We start from the raw sequence: 23,821 nt of genomic DNA, 5'->3' as shown, positions 1-23,821 counted from the left end.
CATAAAGTTTCTCCTTACTTTGCATTGGGACAAAGGCTTTTTCTTTTATACAAATCACATATTTTGATCTTGATCTCATTTTTGCAAACTGTTTTTTATGGCCTCCCATCCCACTTGGGATGATGCTTTGTTATCCACATACCATCAATGTTGGAGCATCAATGGGAACATGATGCGGACACAAGATGAAGAAAAGCGTGTTTATTCATAAGAGAGATGGCCAATATATAGGCACTGGTTACATTCAAGTATGACATCATATGTGAGCTCAGTAGAGCATCTAGTTCCACAAATTTCTCCAAATATCTCTCAATCACACACCACACTCCTAGCTTCACTCAATCACACCTAACTCAGGCACACCTACACACCCACGCATGTGTTCACACACTCTCATGTGTTCTTACTCATAACCATAGACCTTGCAACCTTTGGTATGATCGTATTACTTTGAATTTGTCCCAACATAATCCCCCACAAATTGATGACCTCACCCTAGCAGTAGTACATGGGAAGCTTCATGGTTTGTTCACACCTAGTAACAACACTCATGACCCCAACCTATGGCTCACTCTCGTTATGGCTCTTGGTTTACAACTGGGACAATGGACAATGACTATGCATGCGAAATTCCCACATATCCAACAAGGTAAACTCAAACATAAGACTAACAATCATTTAAGGGGAATATCCTAGGGCACAAAACCCTTATTGACCACACATAAAACAACTTGGAAGACAAATGGATCATCACCCTCATCAAGGTTGACTTGGGTGATGAAAGTAGTGAGAGCATTAATCTCCTCTAGTTCTTCTTCTTTTTCTGATTCTTCCACAAGATTTGCTGAGGGTTTCTTCTTTGTGTAGCACTCCTTTTCAAAATGACCAAGCTTTCCTTAGAAATTGCACTTCATCTTGCTCTTGCTTGTCGATCCTTTGAAGTTGTTTTTCACTAGATAGGCCTCACTTTTTTATAATTGTAGCCATTCTTTTGCTTGATCTTTCTTTCTTCTTCCAAGAGGGTTGCCTCTATATCTACCAAAATGGATTCTGGTAGATTTGTAAGAGTAGTCACAATGGTACAACACTCATCAGGTAGAGTCTTAAGCTATATAGCAATCACAATATCATCATCAAGGTTAAATTTAATGCTAACTAGTTGAGTCAATTTATTTTTCATGGATTTTAGATGTGAGGATATTGATTCTCCCTTGTCAAGCTTCAGGTCAAAGAACTTAATGAGCAGAATATACTAGGAACATTTCCTCTATGCTCTAAAGACAGTCTCAAGGTGCTTCAATGCAACATGTGTAGTTTCACAACCATCAATGTGATGAATGAAGGAATCACTCAAGCCTAGTGCAATCATAGCCAATGCTGTCTCATCTCTAGGTAACCACAATGCTTCTCCTTCCCTAGTGGTAGGATTCTTCTCTTTCCCATTAGCAATGTTCCAAATCCCCTTTTTCATGAGAAAAAAATTGACTTTGGTCTGTGTAAAATCCCTCACCCTCAAACTTTGTTTTGGTAGCCATAGGTGAGGTCTTACCAATAATGGCAGTGTCTAATCCATTTACAAATCTTTCGAAAGAACCATCACCATACAAGTGCATATTGCAAGTAAGAAAATCTGAAAAGCCAAGGTCCTTTGCACACTGATAGTAGTAGGGAACTTGAGGTTTGGCTTGGAGCTTGGTAACTTTCCTATTGACAAACTATGCCTTCTTCTTGATGGGATTCTTCACTCTAATATGCTTAAGATTGGATGACTCACAAGAGGTAGTCATCAAATCAAATGTTCAAGGCTTTCAATACATCAAGTAAAGTATTTGTAAGTGAATGTGACTCCCACAAGTCCAAGACTGAATTCTGATACTCAAGCATAGTCAATACTAAAAAATTTTAGTCAAAGTAAAAAGTCCCAAATTTTAGTTGACTTGGTCAACCCTCAAAACCAAAAAACTATCAAAATTTGAATCTAGCAACAATCAAAAATTGGAGACTGAAATTCACCCAGATAGAAATGACTTTGCAAGGGCTTTTGCAACATAATGGAAGCTCTACTACCAGAGAACAACCCCTAGCAAGAAATTGTGCAATGCCGTGCTCAAACTTCATCAGCATCCTCCTCTTAACATCATCCAACAGCAGGTTGAACTATTTTGTGAATCGTGACTCCTTCAGAGAGAATTGCGTGAGATTTCGACAACTAGTGGAAGTGAAGGCACGGGTAGATGGTGGGTTTTTCTCTAATTCCTCTAGACCAAAGATTTGGCCAGTCAGGAGGAGTCTTTAGCTTGGAGTTCTTGCAGAATGATGCATCAAAGGTGGAGAACACACTTAAACAAAAAACGGGCAGAGAGGAAGAAGGAATGAACAAGAAGAGAAGTGGGGAAGATGATGGTGTGGCATAGTGAGAGATGAAGGCTCAAGGAGGGTAACCAAGCTCTGATACCACATGTTGGAGCATTAATGGAAACATGATGTGGACACAAGATGAAGAAAAAATATTCATAAGAGAGATGGCCAATATATAGGCATTAGTTACATCCATGTATGACATCATATGTGAGCTCAATAGAGCATCTAGATCCACAAATCTCTCCCAGTAGCTCTCAATCACACGCCACACTCCTAGATTCACTTAATCACACCTAACTCAGGCACACCTACACACACACATGTGTTCACACGTTCACTCATGTGATCAAACTCATAACCATAGACCTTGAAACATTTCGTATGATCCTGTTACATCAATTTGTCCCAACCTCAATCATATACAGGATAAATGTGCTCTCCTTTTACACTAATAAACCAAATCTCCTCAACCTGGGATTTTTCTTACTTTATTTTAATCGAATGTTTATTTGCATACTTTTTTTCCCATGGAAAAGACTCATGCATGAAACCCAAAAGAGCAAGCTCAAAGACCGAAGTGCATCAACAGAAAACACTAAACGGGCCAATAAAAAGCTCCTTCGAGGAAACTATGAAAAAATACAAGGTTAAGGCTAAAAGTTCCATCTCAACCATGTTGTCGTCTCCGAGAAAAAGGGCGAGCACTCCATTCCCAAAGGAAAATAGTCCTCCTAGCAGAAGCTGCCCATAGGACCCCCACATGTTCACCCAACTGGGCATGAAACATGTGTACTATATCTGACCAAATATTGGCCATAGTGTGAGAGAGATCCATTCAATCCCCTCTATGCATCTGGCTCTCTAAATGTGCCACGATAAAATACTCATAAATATCTCCTAAGAAGAATCCTCAGAGACATGCACCGGCCTGATGGGGGAAAAGGGAACGTGCAAGACTCATCAAAAGAGCCCAAGAAAGTCGTGTCACTTATAAAAGACTTGAGGCCTTGAAGCCACCGAACCCCATGCCATAAAGAAGGGGAAGGGAACAAAGATGCTCAAAATCCTAGCAATCCCCTTCTAGATAATCCTCGCTTGTCTACAATCCCATAAGCAATGTTGAATAGATTCCATAGCAAAAAGGCATTGAGGAAAAGTAGAGTCCACCTTGAAGCTAGACCTCCACAGGTTCCAGAGTGAATTTTCTATTTCTAGCGGATTTCCAGAGCTTCTTCTAAAAAAATCCTACAAATAATCAAAAACTTGAGAACTCTCTAGCAGGGACTCTAGCCTCATTGAAATCTCATGAAATAAGGGGAGGATCTTCTCTCATCACTCCATTACCACTCTCTAGGATTTTATTGCAAAAACTTTATGGGGACTCCCTCATAGAGCCAAATCCTCCATGAACCCAAAGATAGAAGAAGCAGGTCCAAGTTTAGGTTCCGTTGAGAATCCAAGTTTAGGTTCCGTTGAGAATCTGAACAGTGCTCCACATAACCTATGATCCTAACAAACTGAAAAGGAACTCCCAATAGAATATCATATGTAGATCTAGACAGCCTGCCCTCTAACTAGACAGACCAAGGCATTCTCGTCTGATCATCATAGTGCTATGACTTGAACTGGAGTACCTGTCCTCATAAAAGCCCCCATCCAAGTAGAGCAAGAAATAGGCATGTCATTTGTACCAATCCAATCAATGAGTATGGCTACATCAATTTGTACCAATTAACCAGTATGGCTACATCATCTGTTGAATTCTCCCTACAATTCCTCTGAGGTGACTTACTGAGTGTAATTTGCAATCCTCTACAAGTTTTCTGAAAGCTTTCTAGAATCCCAAAGAAGAAGCAAGGCCTCTCTCTCATCTAGACCACTACCGATACTGAGACATGCCAAGTGGTTTACCATGCTCATCAAGTATGTTATCATTCCACATGATAAGCTGTCCTTCTACTATCAATTTCTTCTAGAGAGGAGGGGGCAATTCGTCGAAGAGTAATCTTGAAGCTACCTCAAGCTTTTAGGTAGTAGCCATAAGAGGGAAGAAGGGAGACCTGAGATGGGTTGAAGTAAAGATCCACTTGGTACTACTCATCCAGTCTCTACCCGAAGAAGTACAAGTGTGTATGCAATGAATGAAAAAATCTTTACATGGCTCCTGCTCAAGCATAAGTCCCTTGACCACAACCTTATAGAGAAAAGCCTTGTATTCCAAGTTTGGATCAATGATATTAAGACCCCCTTCTTGCATGGGGAGAATCAAGGTCTCCCAAGCCACCTTGGTTTATAACGTCTATTGTACCATCTAGTCTATCCCATAGAAAATTCCTTATAGGCCTCTGGAGGTGAATAAATATTTACGTTTGTGGCTAAAGCTACTAGTATCTTTTGTAGATATAAAGCTAATATTTGTAAGATGAGACTTCCTTGAGGCAACATGAGGAGCTTTTAGACAATGAGTTGGTAGATGACACTACTATTTTTTTGGATGCCACTCCTAAGAACCTCACCTCTTTCACCGCAGCCTTGGACCTACTTTGTACTACAATAGGTGCACGTGTCAATTGGAATACATCCAAACGCTTCTGGATTAGTGATGAGGGCACTTTGGATTGGGGGTTGGTATTGGATACTTGGATATAGAGGAGTGTCTCCATCAAGAACTTGAGATGCTAGGTCGATATGGGGATCTCTCCTTCACAACATTTTTCTCTTGTGTTGGCTAGCATCATGAGGAAACTCCTTTTTTTGAGTTCATCCAAACTTGACCTTGTTAATAACTAGGTTCTGCTAGCCACGGTTTGTTTTCTCCTGTTGGTACCATTTTAGGATTGTATCACTACACTCTTCTATATAAATTGATTGCATTGAATAATTGATAATTTTGTGTATTCCTTATTTCATAATTGGAATCTTTATCTAATGAATTATCTTTTTGTTGGTACTATATTGTCATATATTGGATCGTTGTTTAAAGTGTAGTTTTGTTGCCATCTTCCGTTGTTAGATGGTATCCCTCTCCCCGTGTCTTTGTTGGATGCTAAAAATGTGTGTTCATAAATCTCTCCTTGCCTATATGTATGATAAATTGAACCTCATCAATGTGCGATTGTTCTTCATTTACTTTAATCTTATGTTTATTTACATAATGACTTTGACTTTGACTATTGCAACATTATGGTACCCTTTGAATTTCACATAATACTATATAGATTCCTTGTTCATGCCTCATGTTCATGGTACATTTATTGAATTGAATTCGCGTATTCCTTATTTCATAATTGGAATCTTTATCTAATGAATTATCTCTTGGTTGGTATTTGTGCTTATTTGGATGATTATAGTCATTGTTGAAATTTTATACTCTATTGAACCATTGTTTAGAGTGTAGTTTTAATGGCCATCTTCCATTGTCTAATGGTATCCGTCTCCCCCTATCCTTGTTGGGTGCTAAAAATTGTGTTTATTTATGTCTCCTCTCTGATATGTATGTTCATCAATTAAACTTTTCCACCTTGTCTTCATTAAGTAACATTGATTGCATTGTTTTTAGTGTGGGCTGCTTCTTTTCTTACTTTACTTTGATCAAGTCCTCAAATCCTTCTTCTAATTGACTTATAAATGATTTGAAGTAATTTATATGGCTTGAACTAATACAGCTCTATGCCACATCTTTGCTTCTAAGACCAATGCATGTCTTTGTTTGATGGTTCCATCCTAGACTTTGATTTATCTTTTTTCTCAATGTGAAGACTTTGCAAGAATTAATGCAACATATCCCATGCTTCTTTGGGCATCATGCTTTAAATTTGATTGTGTGAGACCCTGGCATAACATCTTGAATATCATGTTTGTTTAGATAATAAGCCTACATGCTCATCTCCATTTCCCGTTCATGCCCTCTTAAAAATTAGAGGATCTTTGACCATATCCCCAAAATGTATCATCCTCTTTTAGTGCCTCCATGCGCCATTCATGTGTTATCTAGCTTTGCTAATCTTGATGGTGCCATGATCTTGGTTTTATTACAATGATGCATGCTTCGAACTGATAATTTTAGTATCAATCTTAAAAAGCTTGAAATCCTCAAATCTTTAATAATTTGAGTATCAGTCTTTAAAAAGCTTGAATTCCTCAACATGCCTAGGTTTTGTGTGAATGGACAATAGGTCATGCCCATGTGTATGTGCGTGTTTGAGCACAATGGTCCATGCGAGTCAATATTTGTTTTTTTTGTTGTGCACGTGGTGTGTGTTCATGCAAGCGTTTACATGTGTGCTCTCCCAAGCATGTGCGTGCATGCCACCCATACGTGTTCTTTCTATGTTTTTCAAAATCCTCAATATGTAAAACTAAAAGAGAACCCAATTTGAGGATCAATTGCCTCCTACCATTGTGGCTTTGGGATTTGTAGTTGGCCATGCAAACATTCCTATGTAAAGACAAGGGCTTGATTAGCACAATTATTGTCCCCAACATGCTCAAATAGGTGGACACACAACATAAACTAGAGCCTAAACCACCAAGACCAATGCGCGTTTTATAAAACTTGATGGGGAAGGATAGAGAGAGAGAGAGAGAGAGAGAGAGAGAGAGAGGGAGGGAGGGGGGGGGGGATAACTCACTTAGTATTCTCGTTAGTATCAAAGCATTCTCTCATTTACTCATCAATACTAAAGCGGATTTCAAGCTAATTGATGCATGTCTTTAATTAGAGTAAGAACAACCAGGCCAATGATTTTCACACATTAGAAAAATAAATTGTCTCAAAGGTTTAGGCAAGGGTCATGCACAACAATGAAATGGTTAATGGATAATCAGCATATCGGAACACTTGCTCCTTACTCATATGGCCAATGAGAAGAATCGCAAAATACGGATGTAAAATCGATACATGTTTTAGTTCTTGTTAAGTTGTATTTCTAGATAAATCCAAGAACATGCCCAAACTCATCCTCTAAAAATACAATACATAGGGCAGTTTCAACCTCATGATAGTCATTCATAAGGTTAAACTTCATCGCGCATAGCAGGGGCTAGATACCTCTAGATACTATGACATCCCGACCAACATATCAGCGCCCAACAGTGGGTGTAGACTACAAAGGTCTTCATAATGAGTTTCTGTTGGTACTGCGGAGACTCAGCCATAACAAAGGCTAGCACTAATGGAGAAGGCTAATAAAAAAGTAGTCCACATTCTCTTCATTCAAGCTACAACTTCTTGTGAAGACTATACGATCACTCCCAAACCAGCATCTAAGCAAAACAATGCTTTCCGAGTCATTCCTATCATGATATTCCTTCCTATCCAGCAGGGTATTCTGTCCAGTCATAACGTCTTACAGTTTTGACCGTACAAATTACGCCTTTTATAAATTGTTATGATTGGCATAGCTTTTCTATCTAATATTTGCAGCAGTCAATTTCCTCTCCACGATTACATGTTATAACACTCAATATAGAAATCCAAAGTACAGCAGATTACCTCTGTTCGCATCAGCACATAGTCAGATAGAAATGCAGTTTTCTTAGATGCAAATATCACATCATAGTACCTCCAAAGACTCTTTGGTGGAAAGTTCAAAGTGCACTCTACTTTAGCAAGTCTTTGATCAGAAAGACTGAAACCAACATTGAAGAATTGACATATCTCGTAAGTGTGGGCATGTAGATATGGCCATAAGTTGACAATAAACAAATTGCAACTCCATTTATGATCCAAAATGTATGGCGATGGTGCAAGACTTGTTCAACAGGGCATCAGCCAAGATGTTGGCAGAAGCATATACATTTCAGTTTGAAGATGTCATGTACATAATTTTTGGAAGAGTAATATTTGGAAAGCATCTAATTGTCGGATGCCTCGTGTTCATGAGCATTTAAAGAGACGTGAACGAGAATCCCATCTCCTGTCACCTTTCTTTATCTCTGACTCGAAGGCCGAAGAGAAAGAATTGTTAAGTACATGGTCAACCAAAATGGTTCACAGCTGCTTCGCCCTCCAATCAACAAGAAGATTTTCTTCTTCACTATCTCCATCACTGCCAGAATCCTCATCCATACTGAGATTTACATTAACAAAAGCTTTTCTAGCTGCCACTTTTGCTATTGCTTTTTCTGTTGCTTCTGCTTTTTCCTGTCGCTTTTTACGGAGGTTCTCTATACGCTCCAAAAAAGCCCTACAAAAATGTATAGAGATTATCCTACTTTTGAAAACTCTTCGACCTGGAGACACATGACAGACTTGCAGAACTAATAAAAAGCCCTATAAAAATGCAGGAAGATTATCCTACTTTGAGGAATCTTTGACCTGGAGACACAAGACAGACTTGCACTTGAAGACAAATGATACACATCCACAACTAAAGTGCAAAAGGCATTGCACAGTGGACACTTTTGAAGGAAAGGAAAACACCTTTGTTCCAGTGTTTCGAGCTTCTCCCTCTCCTCTGCTGCATCAAACTGCCAATCAAAAAATAAACAAATAAACTCAAAGCTTTGCTACAATGAAACTCGTATATAAAAGGGAAGGAAAGAGGAGGAACATGGGCAGGGGGACAGGCAGGGGGCTTTTGCTTTTATCCATTTTGTTGTTGTGAACAAGGGGAGAGGGAGGGTGTTGAAGCTATTTTGTCTCTATTTTGTTATGTACATCCGAGCAATACGAATCTATAAGGATGAGGAAAATGGTCAGTACCTCCTCCTCTTCCAATCGTAGATCTACCTCTTGTATATCATCACGAATGGACTCCTGAAACTCCTTAAATTCATCCCTGTCAAAATGCATATATAAAGGAGTCATATGGTGCTCCACTAGTCTTGATATCTATGAAAAGCCCAAGACACAGAAAGCATGAAAGGGAGCCTCACTGGATATCATATTTGGGAGGCTCAAGACCTCGAGCCCTGTAGTCGGCATCAACATTATCAAAAAAGCCCTCAGGCAATGAACTCTGAATCGTTTTGGCAACTGTTGTATTGTTTTGAGAACCTTGAGGAGTTTGAGCCATTGAACTTATCTCAGTTTTGTTCTCAATCTGCTCAGATGACCCCAAGACTTTTGTGGATTGTACAAAATTGTTTGCAGAAAATGAAATGGCAGGTTCTCGTTTACTTTTTCTGGTTATGGTTGGTCTTGCTGATGCGGGAGGCAGCTGATCATGCTTTACCACATCATCTGCAGCAGGGCATGTAAGATGAATGGAACTTGCAATGACTGACCAGAATGCATATGAATCAAATTTTTTAAAGGAATCAAGTATAAAGGAAAATGAAAAAGAAGTTTCCTGGCTTGATTTACTTTATCAAAAGTAATCCACAAGGCATCTCTGGATTTTTAAAATGGTGACTCTGATTCTCATTGAATCTTAATCGAACAGAATGAGCCTTAAAGGCAGCAAGTTTACCTGGCACTTCAAGTAGCAGCACATCATGAACACAAGCTATGAAAGGAGTGATTTGTTATTTGGCACGAGTGTGATTAAAGAGAACCAAAGTTTTCCATGACAGTTCAAATTGTTTAAAAAATGGTTTAAAAAGAGATTCTTAACCAAAAAATCAGATACAATTTCTTCGATACAGTTGATGCATGATGTCAAGAATAAACATAAAGACGCCATTATTTTTATCGTCCACTAGGCATTGAATCGTAGACTTATGAGCAACATATCAAAGCCAAATTCGAACAAATTAGAGGTCCAGGAACCCCCCAAAAACAACCCCCAACAAAAAAAGAGAGAGAGAAAAATAAGATTAAGACATAACAAAGCATCAACAAAAGGGCATACTGGAGGCCTGATAACAATTACCCAAAAGCATCACAAAGGTATTGCCCATAGATGCACACACAGACATGTACACAAGCATGCACACCCATTCACGTGCATGCGAGTCTCCAGGTGGGGCAGGATCACCATGCATCATTCCTGAAATAATACAGCAGCCATTACCCTTTGATCTGAATCATTTTCTCAATTTTCCAAGAGGAAGGTTCTTTTCTCTCTTCAAAAAAAAGAAAAGAAAAAGAGAATGTCTACGAGATGAGAATTAGCAATGACATATGCTAAGTGAGAGACAAGCTCAAAGATAGGCGCTTTTTGACATAAAGGACTAAACTACAAGGTGATCAAGCACCATGCATAGTCACCGATTTGTAGGAAACACATTGAACTATGGTATAACATGTTTGGGCATATCACCCACAAATCTCTGAAGCCAATGAAGAGGCTGAATATGGTCAAATGCATGACGGAAATATGCATTTAATTGAAGCATGAGTGTTGTATACGAAGGAAGCCTGCACAAGAGTTACTCATAAAAAATGTAGCCTGCATAGGATATAGTAGAAAGCCCTAGCTGGGAGTTCAATAGATGTTTGCATGTTTTGGGATCTCACGTTTTTAGCCTCAAATATCCGTAGATAAGCACGCTTCTTCCAAGGAGCCCAGCAGATATCTGCTCCCTAACAGTGGGTCAACCCCTTTGCTTGCCTAACTTCATCTTGGTGGTTTGCTCTCTAATATTGGCTGCCACTCAGCGTCCAATTCACACCTTATTTTGTAGAAGCCTTGATTTCCTTCACTACTATGTGCTTGGGCATGCATGTGCCTAGAGACCTACCATGACATACACTTCTCACCTAAATATTCAGCGTGCCTATACACATTGCTCAAATACATCGATCATATACCACTATTAGAGGACCGTGCTGCTCTAATTACATGCTCACTTCACGAGGCCTGCCCTGCACGCTATCCTATACACCACCTATTCCACACGACCTCCCCCCCTTGGTTCTCTTCCCTGCAATAGCTGGTGTGATGCTGAGTGCAAGGCTCTTCATCGTCAACTCAGGTTCGAGACCAAGCATAACCTTCTGAGCGAACCGGAGAAGATGTGTGAATATTGTCGCTTGGTATGCCAAAAGAAGCAGGATTTCATCCACCGTAATGAAGAGTTACTAAACATTTTGTTTAGCAACAAATCCAAGAACCTTTGGCGGAGATTTCTTGAACGGCGATCCCCACTACCTCTCACAGACACCTAGGCTTGGCACTCCTATGCACGCACATTATACAATACCACCCTGTCCCCACATCTTACACTCACCTTGCCCTACTTGCTATACTCTTTTCACCAAGGGGGGTGTCAAAGACGCAGTACTAAAGCTTAGTAATGTCCAACAAAGGCTCATGACGCATTATGCACTGAATCCATTGCATATGGGATTGACATCCTAGCTTTGATCCTAGCAAATCCCTTCAATGAAGCAATTTGTCTACCTTTCCCCGCACTTGGACTCTTAACGCTATCGCACCCATTCACAAGGCAGGGGATCCCATGAGCTTGGAAAACTACAGGACCATCATGAATGGGCATGTTATGTCCACAATGTATGCATCAGTGCTTTTTGATACAGAGGTTACCTGATTTGCAGAGATACAGGGACTCAGAGTAGAGGGGCAAGCTGGCTTCCGACGTGACCACAAGACCATGGGTCACATACTCACACTTAGAGGGGTCATTGAGGAGGCCAGGGCGCGGAGGCAAAGGGTATATTGTTGCTTTGTGGATTTCCGCAATGCCCTCGATATAGTACTGAGGGTCTGCCACTTTAGATGGCTATAGGAGTTGGGTTATGACCGGGAGATTATGTGGGCTGTTATGACACTCTACGAGAGGGTTTCAGGTAGAGTTCGGATAGAAGCTGGGTGGATAGAGGAGATCATGAGCAATATTGGACTCAAACAAGGGTGCCCTCTCTCACCAACCCAATTTGGCCTCTATATACACGAGCTCGAGACATTCATGGAGACATTAGGCTGGACATGATGTTCTCTCGCTAGTTCTTTGATCCAAATCTTGTTGTACGTAGATGACATTGTGTTCATAGTCACCATGTGATCTAGAGGAGTTAAGAGTCAAAGAAGCACTTGGCTTTCATGTACTATGAGATCCAAAGCTACCACCACTGTCCTTTCAGAGATGGATTCGAACCCCTCTCTAGCGTCTTGATTCACCTAGATAAGAAATGATTAGTGATCTTCATTCTTGAGGCTATACAATAGAGATCAGTTGCTCAATACATAGCGATGACATCGTGAGGCCTAGCCACCAAAGCAAGACAGACCCGCCAGCGCGTTCACGCACAAATGAGACTTGGAGATCTTTCCTCCATGTTTGTTGGACCATGGATAGAGCCGACAGGTGTGACAGTGGCACTTGTTTGATGGAGAACTACTACGAGGAGACTACAAATGACCACATAGGTTGATTGCCATCAACGCTCTATCACGGGCTTTATCCCTCTGCAGTGCCGATCCGTATTGGAGCCTCTGTCTGCTGAGGCCGTCCTATCCATTTCAGGTCACCCAGTGGACCTAGTTCCTCAAACGTCTTGCATAGGATTGCCAGAGTGATCTATCTTTCTCCCATGGGTTCACATATGTAGTATTTGTATTTGTCTTGGGAGCAAATGCCTGCTTAGTGGCTCAACTCATTCAGCTCATTGTATCTAGTTTTTTCAGTCTCATAGACCCTTTGGTCTTTCAACAACTTTTAATAATCTCTCTCTCTCTCTCTCTCTCTCTCTCTCTCTCTATAGCTGTATTACACAGGTAGCAACATGCTAGCTGTCCACTCCACCCTTCTTCAAAGGAGACTTTTTGTAACATTCCGTTGGGTCCCATGGGTCGATTTCACGCCCCCAGAGGACGATAATAATAGTTTCTTTCTTCTCTCTTTCTTCTCTCTCTCTCTCTCTCTCTCTCTCTCTCTCGCGTGTGCGTGCGCACGGATGGTCTACCTGCGTTGCAGCACACGAAAAGAATAGCTAGACGAGAGGTGGAGATGCTGAAGAAGAGATAAAAGCGATGTGTCCCAAGGGGACATGGTGTACCAAAGAATCTAGTGATGCGAGATGTGAATGCAGGGAATCCCATGAGGTAGTCAACTACACTAGAGCCTCCCCCTGTGGGAAGCAAATGAAGCCACCTGAGGAAGGCCACCTACTAAGACCATTCTACATAATGAGACCAGTGCATGTCCGTACAATGTGATCGGGGCCTGCTTATCAACGGAGACTTGCATCATCCCGGCAGGAGAATGGCATCGTCTCAAAAGTCGAGGAGCGGTACTTGACGTATGCATATCCTCAGATTGAAGTCCCCAACGAGAAGGACTTCTCTGTGACTGGAAATCTACAATGTCTGGATAGAGAGCTGTGTATGGTGACGAATTTGCCTCCTCATGAACCTCTTGAGCAAAGTGAGATGTCTCAGAGGAAGTAGCATACCATGACAAACAGGTCCTAGCTACCAGTATGTCGGATCCGGATCCATAGAAATCTAGAATGTATGTCCTCCTCTCCACCAAGATCGCCCCAAAGAGAGATGATCTATAGAGTACTACTACTCCCCCTGATCCTCGTACTCCTCTTGGATCCCTCGTCTCATCCCTGTAAGCTGTCTCCCAAGTGTATCTATTAGCTACCCGTAGTGAGCGCTTTGGACTCTGATGTGTCTCCGTGTAGAAGACTATGTCTCGTCCAGTATAAGACTCTAAGAAGTTCCCTGGTTCTAACCACAACGTACCGCTACAATTCCAAATGGTACAAGACAGGGTCTCAGTGTCCTAATTCCCATAGACCCCACCCCCCTATGTGGGAGGGCGGTGCTTGGTGACGGCCAATGAGGAGTCACCCGTCCCGTAATACTATCCACTTTCCCTCCTTGCAAGCTGCGGGCTGCATCCCGTTGTTGTATCAAGATGCGTCTCTCCTCAACTTGCAAGGATGTCAAGTCCTCATCCATAGAAATCGAAGGGTGGTCCTACAAGACCACTCTAATGACGTAATGTTGCCATGTCGAGCATGGGCATCTCGGAAGCGTATGATAAGGGACTGCTCTCAGTTGGGGTCCCTCCCCACGCGCCAAGCTTCTTGAATCTCGTGCTTTATCATCCCCAAAGTCGTGACCACGAAAGTAGTGGCATCATCCATGGCATAGCCTCTGTGCATGAGATCCAACGAATCCTAATATTGAGAGCCTTATTGGCTCACTTCTGCTGCTCCAGAGATAGTTGCCTTTACAGGTTCTCGTTTCACTAAATCCACCCATCTATATGTCTCCTCAATGACGGACTGCATGGAAGCTATCTGAGCCTCCATCGCCGGTGCACTCCCCAGAGCTATCCATAGAGCTGTCACCTCCTTTTGGAGGTGTGAAACGTCCTGTCTCAGCTCCTTGTATCAGGGCAGCCTGCTCATGTATGACATGAGCCTGCTCTTGCGTAAAACATACCTGTTCTTGTGTGAAGCGGGTCAGCTCCACCTCGCGTGCTCGTATGCTATGCACCTCCATCAGAAGGGACTCCCAACTGTCTAACAGATCAGCTCATGGGACTCCTGGAATCTAGAACTGGTAAGGGCCTAGTATAAATGTAGGTGGATGAGGCTGAATAGTAGGAGGTGACTGGGTAAGTGGGGCGGAGTGTGGGGATATCTGAAGCAATGGTGAGGCACTTCCAACTAAGGGCTAGAAAGACGGCTGGCTGAGAGGAAGGGGTGAGAGGAAAAAGGAGGAGTATTGTGGTCTTGCGTACGTCACCCCCGATGATGGTGACATAAGTGAGGAGATTGGGAGTCAAGTCCATACTAACAAAAGGGGAGGCCGGGGTCGAGGCTCCTGAAGTAGATGTAGACGAGGTAGTCATTGACGATGTAGGTGTTGGCTAGGGCAAGAAATGGACGCTCAAAAATGGAGGTGAGGAGAAAAACAAAATGATGTAATGAATTGCTGCAAAACTAAGAGTGGAGGCTCAAGAGAGAGCCAACATAATAAAGCCCTAGGGCTAAGTGCTTTAACTGGACTAAGTGTCCTAACTGACCTAGGTGGTACATGTACTAACTGTACCAATAGTCATAGCTGACTATAACTAGGCCTACAAGGCACATACCAAGGAAAAAGTGGCACCTATGGATAGCCCATACAATGGCCTACAAACCCCCCTCCATCTTATGGGCTGAAGTATCCTGGACATGGCTCAGAATACCTAAATATCTAATGTCATTCTATAATGATATAGCAACCTATGACTGTACAGAGTACAACAGATCAAGCTACAAAAGGTACTAAGTTTAAAGCTTGCAAAAAAGCCTCAAACTTAGGTCGAGGTAGAGCCTTCGTAAATAGATCTGCCAAGTTATCTTCAGTGAAAACATAAGACAATTGAATATCACCTGCTGATAATCGCTCTCTAACATAATGATAGTGAACCTCAATATGCTTTGTGCAAGCATGGAAAATAGGATTCCCTACAACAGCCAAAGCACTTTGACTATCAGTGAAGATGACGGTAGGAACAGTCTGACATATATAGAGATCCGCAAGTAGCTTCCAAAGCCAAACACACTCCACTGTAGCTGTAAAAGCTGCTCTGTACTCAGCTTCACAGCTAGAAGTAGCAACTATACTCTGCTTCTTGCTGAACTAAGAAACGCATGAAGTACCAAGCATGAAACATTTGCCACTATGTGACACACGAGTATCCGAACAACCAGCCCAATCACTATCGTGAATTCATGCATGACAAGTGAAGTATCATCCCCATAAAGAAGGCCTAATTGCTGATTTCCCTTGAGATATCTGAAGACACGCTTCACGGCATGCCCATGGTGCATAGATGGACTGCGCATATATCTGCTCAACTGTGAGACATCAGACCTTCACCCCGCCCACTGCTGCCCCCGCCCCTCGCGCTGCCTAGGCTCCGCCCTGCCACTCGCACTCTTCTCCCCCCGTGCCCTCCCCTCGCACCCTGGTCGCCGCCCTGCAAGCCCCACCCGTTGGCTGAGCACTCCCGCCTGCTGACCCACTGTCCCTCCTGCTCGGGATCTGCCGTGAGCCTCTCCTGGATGGCGCTTCCCCAGCCGTGGCCTGCTTGCTGGTGGCTTCCTTCCCGTGGCAGTGTTTTCTTCCAGGCTGGTCTTTTGCACCCTTCTCCCTCTCCGTGGAGTAGAAAGCGTCTGGGTTGGGGGTGTTCGAGCAATTGGAGGTGTCGAGCCACTTTTGGCATGGGGCCTTGCACTTCTTCGGAGGGGACTATCTTCGGCTTCAGCCGTCTCCCTTGCCCTGGCGGTCCTCCACCTTTGCACCTTCACAGCAGCAGTAGGTTTATCTTTCAGGAAGCGTCTCTCCCTTCCCCGTGGCACTTCTATGGCGGGAGGAGGTTTGCCCTACACTCTCTTGTTCTTCCGGAGTTGGAGCTCTCCTCGCAGCTTTGCCCTGGTGACATCGGCCATGGCCATCCCCCAGCCGTCCAGTTTGTGCTTCCTCGTGGTGGTGGTTGTGCTACCCTCGTCCCAACAGCATCTCCTGGCCGCGAGTGGTGCACTGGAGCTGGAAAGACCTGGCCCATGGACAACAACCCAGAGGGGTCGCGTCGGCTGGTGGCCTCCGTGCTTGGGTCTCCAAGCTTCTCAAGACTCAGAGTTTTTCTCGAAGTTTCTTTACCCACAGGGCAACGGCTCTTGACTCTATCCTCAGGGATCCCTTCTCCTGGGGCTCTACTTCTTCTTGTCGTACCAGGAGGCTCCCCAAGTGGGTTGAGGCCTGCAGATGCGTGGAGTGGGCTACCGGAGTGCGGACTCACCCCCCGTCAGGTGGTGGTTGCTCATGCAGATGGGTCTCTTCCTATTGGCGCCCTCGGGCGGGCTCAATGGACGGGAGCTCAGCGGAGGAGGGATCCATACATGCTTGGATCACGAGTATCTCCAGGATTCACTTCATCAGGGATCCGTAGCTTTTTTGGTTTTGTGGTTTACTGGTTCTCAAAAGACCCAGACTAGGGCTTCTTGTTTGACAGCATTATGCAACAGTTTGATGCTTAGCCCTGAGAGGCTTGTAGTTTCGCGGGAATTATCCCTCTGCTCCAGCATTGCTGTTGAGTCTCTTGTAATCCTTGTTTTGAAAGTAATATAATTAGCCCTTCTTTTTTTGCAAAAAAAAAAACTGTGAGACATCATACTATAGATCAGGTCTCATGTGGCATGGGTAAATCAAACAACCAACTGGCTGCTGATAGAGAGTGACATCACATGTACCGCTGCCATCCTCAGAAGAGAAGTGAAAACTAGGCTCTGATGGTGTGGATATTGGCTTGCAACCCTCGAACTGAAAACGCTGCAAAAGCTGTCCAATGTACTTGGATTGTGACATCAAAATGCCCCCCTTACTGCTAGCAAATTGGATGCCCTGATAGTAGTACAAAAGACCAAGATCAGACATAGCAAATGTCTTATGCAAATCAAGCTTAAAATCTAGTCACAAGCATGTCATCCACATACACGACTAAAATCAACAAATCTGTCTCACGCTTGCGGATGTAAAGGGTCGCCTCTGTAGGGCTTAACTGAAAGCCAAGTATGAGCAAATGAGCATGAATCCTGGAACACCAAGCCCGAGATGCCTGCTTCAATCCATAGAGGAATTTTTTCAAGCAGCATACCGTGCTTTCAGAACCTTCAACCTCAAAGCCAAGAGGTTGGGAAACATAGCCCATGAAGCAAAGCTGTCTTGATATCATCAAGCTGATGTACCTCCCAATGAAAGTGGGCAGCAAAGGCAATAACAAATGCGAATAGTAGTGCTCTTGGAAGTGGGAGCAAAGGTCTCCTAAAAGTCAATGCCTTGCTGCTTAGCATAGCCCTTAGCAACAAGACGGACTTTGTAACGGTCCACTGAACCATCAGCTTTCCATTTAATTTTGTAAACCCACTTAGTTCCAATGGCATTCTTGGCAGGAGGCAAATCACACAACTTCGACGTGTTATTCTGATGGATAGAATCCAATTCAGCTTCCATAGCCTTCAACCAACAATCATTCTGAAATGCATCTTGATGATATAATGGCTCTTCATCGCATGCTGTAGCAACCAATGCATAAGCTCACAAGACTGTAGCTCTGGACCTTGTGAGAGAAACTGGAGTACATGGGCCTTACTCCATACGAAGAAGAGGAACAGATTGTCCACTGTGCAATTGGAGAGATTGGTCTTTTGCCACTGCAATCTATGATTGCTCGAGCAAACGGACTACCCCATTGAGCCTCCATCGCTATGCGTCTCTAAATCAAAACAAGAGACATTCTCAGACTTTACAGTTTAGTAGCAGCTTCCAATTGCTGAGCTATACCCACATGTTTTCAAGTAATAAGAAAGTATTGCCTCTAGGGTTAAGTATTACCAAGTGGGGTGCCTCAATGCCATATTTTTCCCACCAAGAAACTGCTGCTAGCTGAGTCTCCTCTCTCTGTGCATTGCATGATCCAAAAACACCGCTTCAGTTGCAGAAAAGAAGACGATCGTTCTCCAGCTTCAAAAGCATATCATCATCATCTCCTACGATCTTGCTCATATAAGCTGACCACCCATCCTCTAATTCTCTGTCGACATATTGCTGCTCATTCCTCCATAGAGGATGAAGGATATGAGCAACAGTATGGATTGGCCTATTAAACCAATCCCAACGCATGTTCCAGATCTCCTTAAGGTCTTGAATCCTTCATAATAAATTATGAATCAAGGTCTTGAGTCCTTCATAAGAAATTATGAATCAAAAGGCAAAACCGATGATGTTTAGAAAAAATGAAAACATAGGCCACTTTGCTAATTGGAAAAATGCTAAACTTCAAAGGATGACTCATAAGTACGGGATACCTCTCTGCAGATAGGTGAGTGCACACATCAAGGGCTTCCCCCACTTTGTCCATGAACTCATAGAGAAGCCCAATGGTGCTCCCCTCCAGGAGAACGATGTACATGGGGTTCATTGTCTTCACTAGAGCTGCAGCCTCCTCCCACCATGCATCTCTCATGACCATGCGGCTGAAACCACTTGCTTTGGGCTCATTCCTATCCCCCCATTGCTGCCAGTCACGGGAAACAACTATACGCAGCAAGCCATGCCGCACTCGAACAACCCTCTCCAACATTATGAACATATATAAGCAAACCGTGTCTTCGAGGGCTTTAGAAGGTCGAGGTCACTATTTTCCCTGAACATGCTCAAGACCTTGGGTCTTTTGGTTACAAAATTTACCATGCTCAAAGCTTTATAGAATATCTGAGAAACCCAAGGCAACTTTGCCATGTCCTCAATGGCAAGATCCAAACTATGAGAAGCACATGGTGTCCAAACAATAGTGGGAAACTCATCCTCAAGCATCCTTCCCATGGACACACGATTGGAGCCATTATCTGTGATCACCTGCACCACATTTGCTACACCAATCTCAAGAATAGCTGTGTGCAAATGAGACCATATATATGCACCTATCACCACTGTCCCTGAAGCTGATGCATCTATAGCACGAAGGAACATCATTCCTTTGCAAGAGGAAACTAGAATGTTGTAGACATTTCTTTTCCTCACATCTGACCAGCCATCACATAGCAAGGTGCAACCATACTTCTGCCATGTTCCCTTCAGAGGCTCTAGCTCTCTCATCAATGCTTATTTCTCATGGCGAAGCTCTTTTGTACACAATGTCTCATAGCTCAGACCCTCCCACTCACACCCAATATGCGAGATAGCTCGCGTAGCAGACTTCCAACGAGCAGTTCAAGTAATATTGAAAGACAATGCACATTGCACAAATAACTTTGTTACCTCTCTAGTTGCCTCCTTATAGCTGCCTTTTGCATGGCTGCCTTCATATCTCCTCACTTAAACAAGGGAATGGCACTTCTTTTAGCTGTGGGCGTGGAGCCTAAAGACTGCGACATTTGCAAAATGTCATTCTCCTCCCTCATTGATGCTGGAATAGCTGAGATATTTAATTCAGGCTCATCCCATGCATTGACTCTATCAATTGGAATCCCTAGCATTTTAGCTTTCCAAGCCTTCAAGCCATCATACACCTCCTTTGGCACACAAGAACAAGGGCCAATACCAAAGCCCTTTGCTCGAGAAAAGTGAGCCTGCAATCTCTGAAATGTCACATGATGCGGCTCAGCACAAAAGTTGCAGGTCCACTTGCCTATGCCACACTTATCATAGTGTGCACCAGAGGAATTGAAGGTGACATTGCTCCACAACCCACTACCTTTTCGAGGCATCTTCTTGCTTGCAAAAAGCGATGTAGAACAGCACTCTACCTCTCAGAGTCAGCAACCCTTCATCGCCTCGTCCAGCCTCGCTACTCCTACACACCACTCCCCCGCCCAGATCACGTTGTCCCCACCCTCAGTACAACCTCAGCAGCCCACCTTCATTCCAACCCCTCTCGAGATCCAGTTCCCACCCAGAACAGGATTTCTTAGGCCCCCACCAGATGCTTGGGACTCTCTATTGGCTGAGATACACAGCATCCGGGCTCACCAGGCAAATCTGACACATTACGCTCATGAGCAGGCTCGCTACACCTAGGAGTAGGCCCGCATTATACACGAGCAGGGCACCCTTATCCAGGGGCTCAGACACGACATCACACAGCTTCGAGAGGGGCCTAGGACCCTGAGAGCAGTGCCTAGAGGGACCCCAGTCACAGAGATAGGCACAATACAGTCAGCTATAACAAAGACGACTAGATGGGTGGATGCGGCAAAACGGGAGCCCGCAAAGGCAACCATTTCAACCGCCATATAGGAGCAACAGCAGAGGGCTTCGAAGGTCCTCAACATCCGGATATGAGGGATCACGCGAGACAGCACCAGCACCACGACAACGCCCATGGAGGAGGCGATCGCCCTTGTGACCACCACCATGGGGCTCCCCGACCACGACATAGAGGGAGCATGGCGTGTTGGGAGAGACCCCAACCGAGAGTAGTCCCTAGTCATCCGCTTCAGAGATTCACATGCTCGACTAGCGACACTCTGACGTAGAGCCGCTCTACGAGAGCACCCCACCCTGTCCATGGATGAGGATTTGACACCACTACAGATTGAGGAGCGACGAGTTCTTCTCCAACAACGGGATGTTGCCCGCAAGGACGAGAAATGGGCCATGGTCCGAGATGGTAGGTTGTTGACCGGCATTTGTCAGGCTCCCACCCGTGCCCCCCAGGGGAACGGGGCCTATGTGACTCAGGTTTCTGAGACCCTAGACTACGCCATTTGGAACTGTAATGGTACCTTATGGTCAGACCCAGGGAACTTCTCAAAATCTTACACAGGACAAGACATAGTCTTTTACACGGTGACACACCAGAGCCCAGAGCATCCACTACCGATAGTCAGTGCCTACACATGGGAGTCAGCCTTCAGGGATGAGATGAGGGATACAGGAGGAGTTCGAGGATCAAGCGGGGTCGCAGTATTGTACAGGTCTTCCCTCGTTGGAGCCATCTCCGTTGAGAGGAAGGACGCACACTCCCGATTCATGTGAATCCAGATCCGACACACGACCACTCGTGACCTTTTCATAGTAGTATGCTACTTCCCGCCAGACACATCCCACTTTGCCAGAGTTGCGCGAGAGGAGGGTGAGGGTGAGACACCGCCATATGCACCCTTACATCCGGATATCCAGGACCTTTCAGCTCGCAAAGAAGTTCTCCTTGTTGGAGACTTTAACGCCAGGACGAGCACGCACCAAGCACCACTCTTGGACTTCCGAGACGACTCTATCATGCTACCAGACATGGATCTAGAAGGAGTAGATATGACCAGGATCACATCGGACCGACACGGGCCTGTTACACCATATGGACACGCGCTCCTTGACTTGGGCAGGATGCATGATCTCATCATCTACAACGGGCTTAACCTATGGCCTTCCTCAAGTGGTTTTACTTGCTTCCACACATGGAGGGGGCACTAGTGTAGTTGATTACATCATGGAATCCCCTACCTTCACCTCACGTATCACTGACTTCACCGTAGCACCACTCCCTCCAGGAGCTGATCACACATACCTATTCTTCACTATCGGCACCTCACACTTAGCCACACCACACACACCACATATGATGCACGACACCTACCACGACATACACTTTGATCACAGCCTCTCCCCTGCCTACTCTGGACGCCTTAATAGACTCCTAACCTACATCGATCACATACCACTCATAGAGGACCAAGCTGCCCTGCTTAGTTGCACACTCCATGAGGCTGCCCTCCAAGTCTTTCCCCACACCACACAGTCCACTAGACCACCATCCCTTGGTTCTGTACCCTGCAACAACTGGTACGATGCGGAATGCAAGGCTTCTCTCCCACAACTCTGACTTGAAAGTCACCTCCCGAACACACCAGACACGGTACGCAAGTAACGACGTCTCGTACGTCAGAAGAAGCAAGCATTTCTTCGTCGAAATGAGGAGCTACTACTGAATATCTTGTACATCAACAGGCTTTTTGATGGAGATTCCTTGAGTGTAGGTCTCCATCACCCCTCACCAACAAGAGAGTTTGGCACACATGCACGCCATCTTTATGATGTCCCACACCAGCCTACTCCAGATCTCATACACACACCTCGCCCAACCACTTGCACGTTGTTCACCAAAGGGGGAGTCAAGGACGCGACATTAAAACTGCACAATGGCCAAGCTAAGGACCATGAGGGGCTATGCACTGAGTTTATCGCACATGGGATCGACACGTTAGCCCCGATCCTAGCAAAGCTATTCAATGACGCTATTTGCCTTGGCTTCCCCCGCACTTGGATACTCAATACCATCACCCCCATCCACAAGGCAGGGGATCCCATGGACCCGAGTAACTACAGGACTATCATGATTGGACATGTGATGTCCAAGATCTATGCAGCAGTATTGGATGTGTCGGTCAGCTTGTCCGTAGAGATGAGGGGGCTCAGAGCCATCAGGCCAGTTTCACACGAGACCATGGGACTATGGATCACATACTCACACTCAAGAGTGTCATAGAGGAGGCCAGATCATGGAACGAGAAGGTATATTGCTTCTTTGTGGATTTCCGCAAAGCCTTTGACACAGTACCTCGAGCTCGACTCATCACACGCCTACAGGCACTGGGATTTGACCAGGAGATCATCTGGGCAGTCATGGCACTTTATGAGAGTTTCAGGCCGAGTTCGGACAGGTATAGGATGGACAGATGAGACCTTGAGCACCATAGGGGTCAAACAGGGTTGTCCCTTATCACCAACCCTGTTTGGCCTCTACATCGACGAGCTGGAGACTTTCATGGGGGCTTCCGAAGGGACCGGTTGCTCACTTGCCATGATCATCATCAGAATTCTTCTTTATGCAGATGACATGGCACTCTTGTCATCCACACCCGAGGGGCTCCAACGACACCTGGATGCACTGCAAGCTTTTTGTTTATTCCATGATTTGGAGGTCAACCTTGGCAAGACCAAGGTCATGATCTGGCCCAGTGTTCACGATGAGACCAACGATGGAGGCCAGACTGAGCAGGGGATACGCCTCACTGGCTCGGCTAGAGAGACTGTGCTTCCACTCC

The 23,821-nt window shown here is 44.4% G+C and overlaps 1 protein-coding gene and 1 pseudogene across 1 annotated transcript in view; both read right to left on the bottom strand.

Annotated features, from left to right (window-relative positions):
- Nucleotides 1-8,054: 8,054 nt before the first annotated feature.
- Nucleotides 8,055-23,821, bottom strand: part of LOC147887792 (uncharacterized) — a 52,190-nt gene continuing 36,423 nt past the window's right edge. The window contains exons 3-6 of the mRNA XM_087393219.1: nt 9,241-9,547; nt 9,068-9,143; nt 8,786-8,832; nt 8,055-8,549 (exon numbers count right to left, since the gene is read on the bottom strand). Coding sequence (XP_087249345.1) covers nt 8,354-8,549; nt 8,786-8,832; nt 9,068-9,143; nt 9,241-9,547 — 626 coding nt within the window. The 3' untranslated portion in view covers nt 8,055-8,353. The remainder of the gene's footprint in view (nt 8,550-8,785; nt 8,833-9,067; nt 9,144-9,240; nt 9,548-23,821) is intronic.
- On the bottom strand, nt 18,708-19,874 carry LOC147887793 (uncharacterized; annotated as a pseudogene).

This window comes from Dipteris shenzhenensis, chromosome 22, assembly GCF_047967505.1.
Source record: "Dipteris shenzhenensis isolate YYH24624 ecotype China chromosome 22, Dip_SZ_1.0, whole genome shotgun sequence".
NCBI classification, from domain to species: Eukaryota; Viridiplantae; Streptophyta; class Polypodiopsida; order Gleicheniales; family Dipteridaceae; genus Dipteris; species Dipteris shenzhenensis.
Note: the sequence above shows the minus strand (reverse complement) of the source record. Positions and strands in the feature narration are given on the sequence as shown.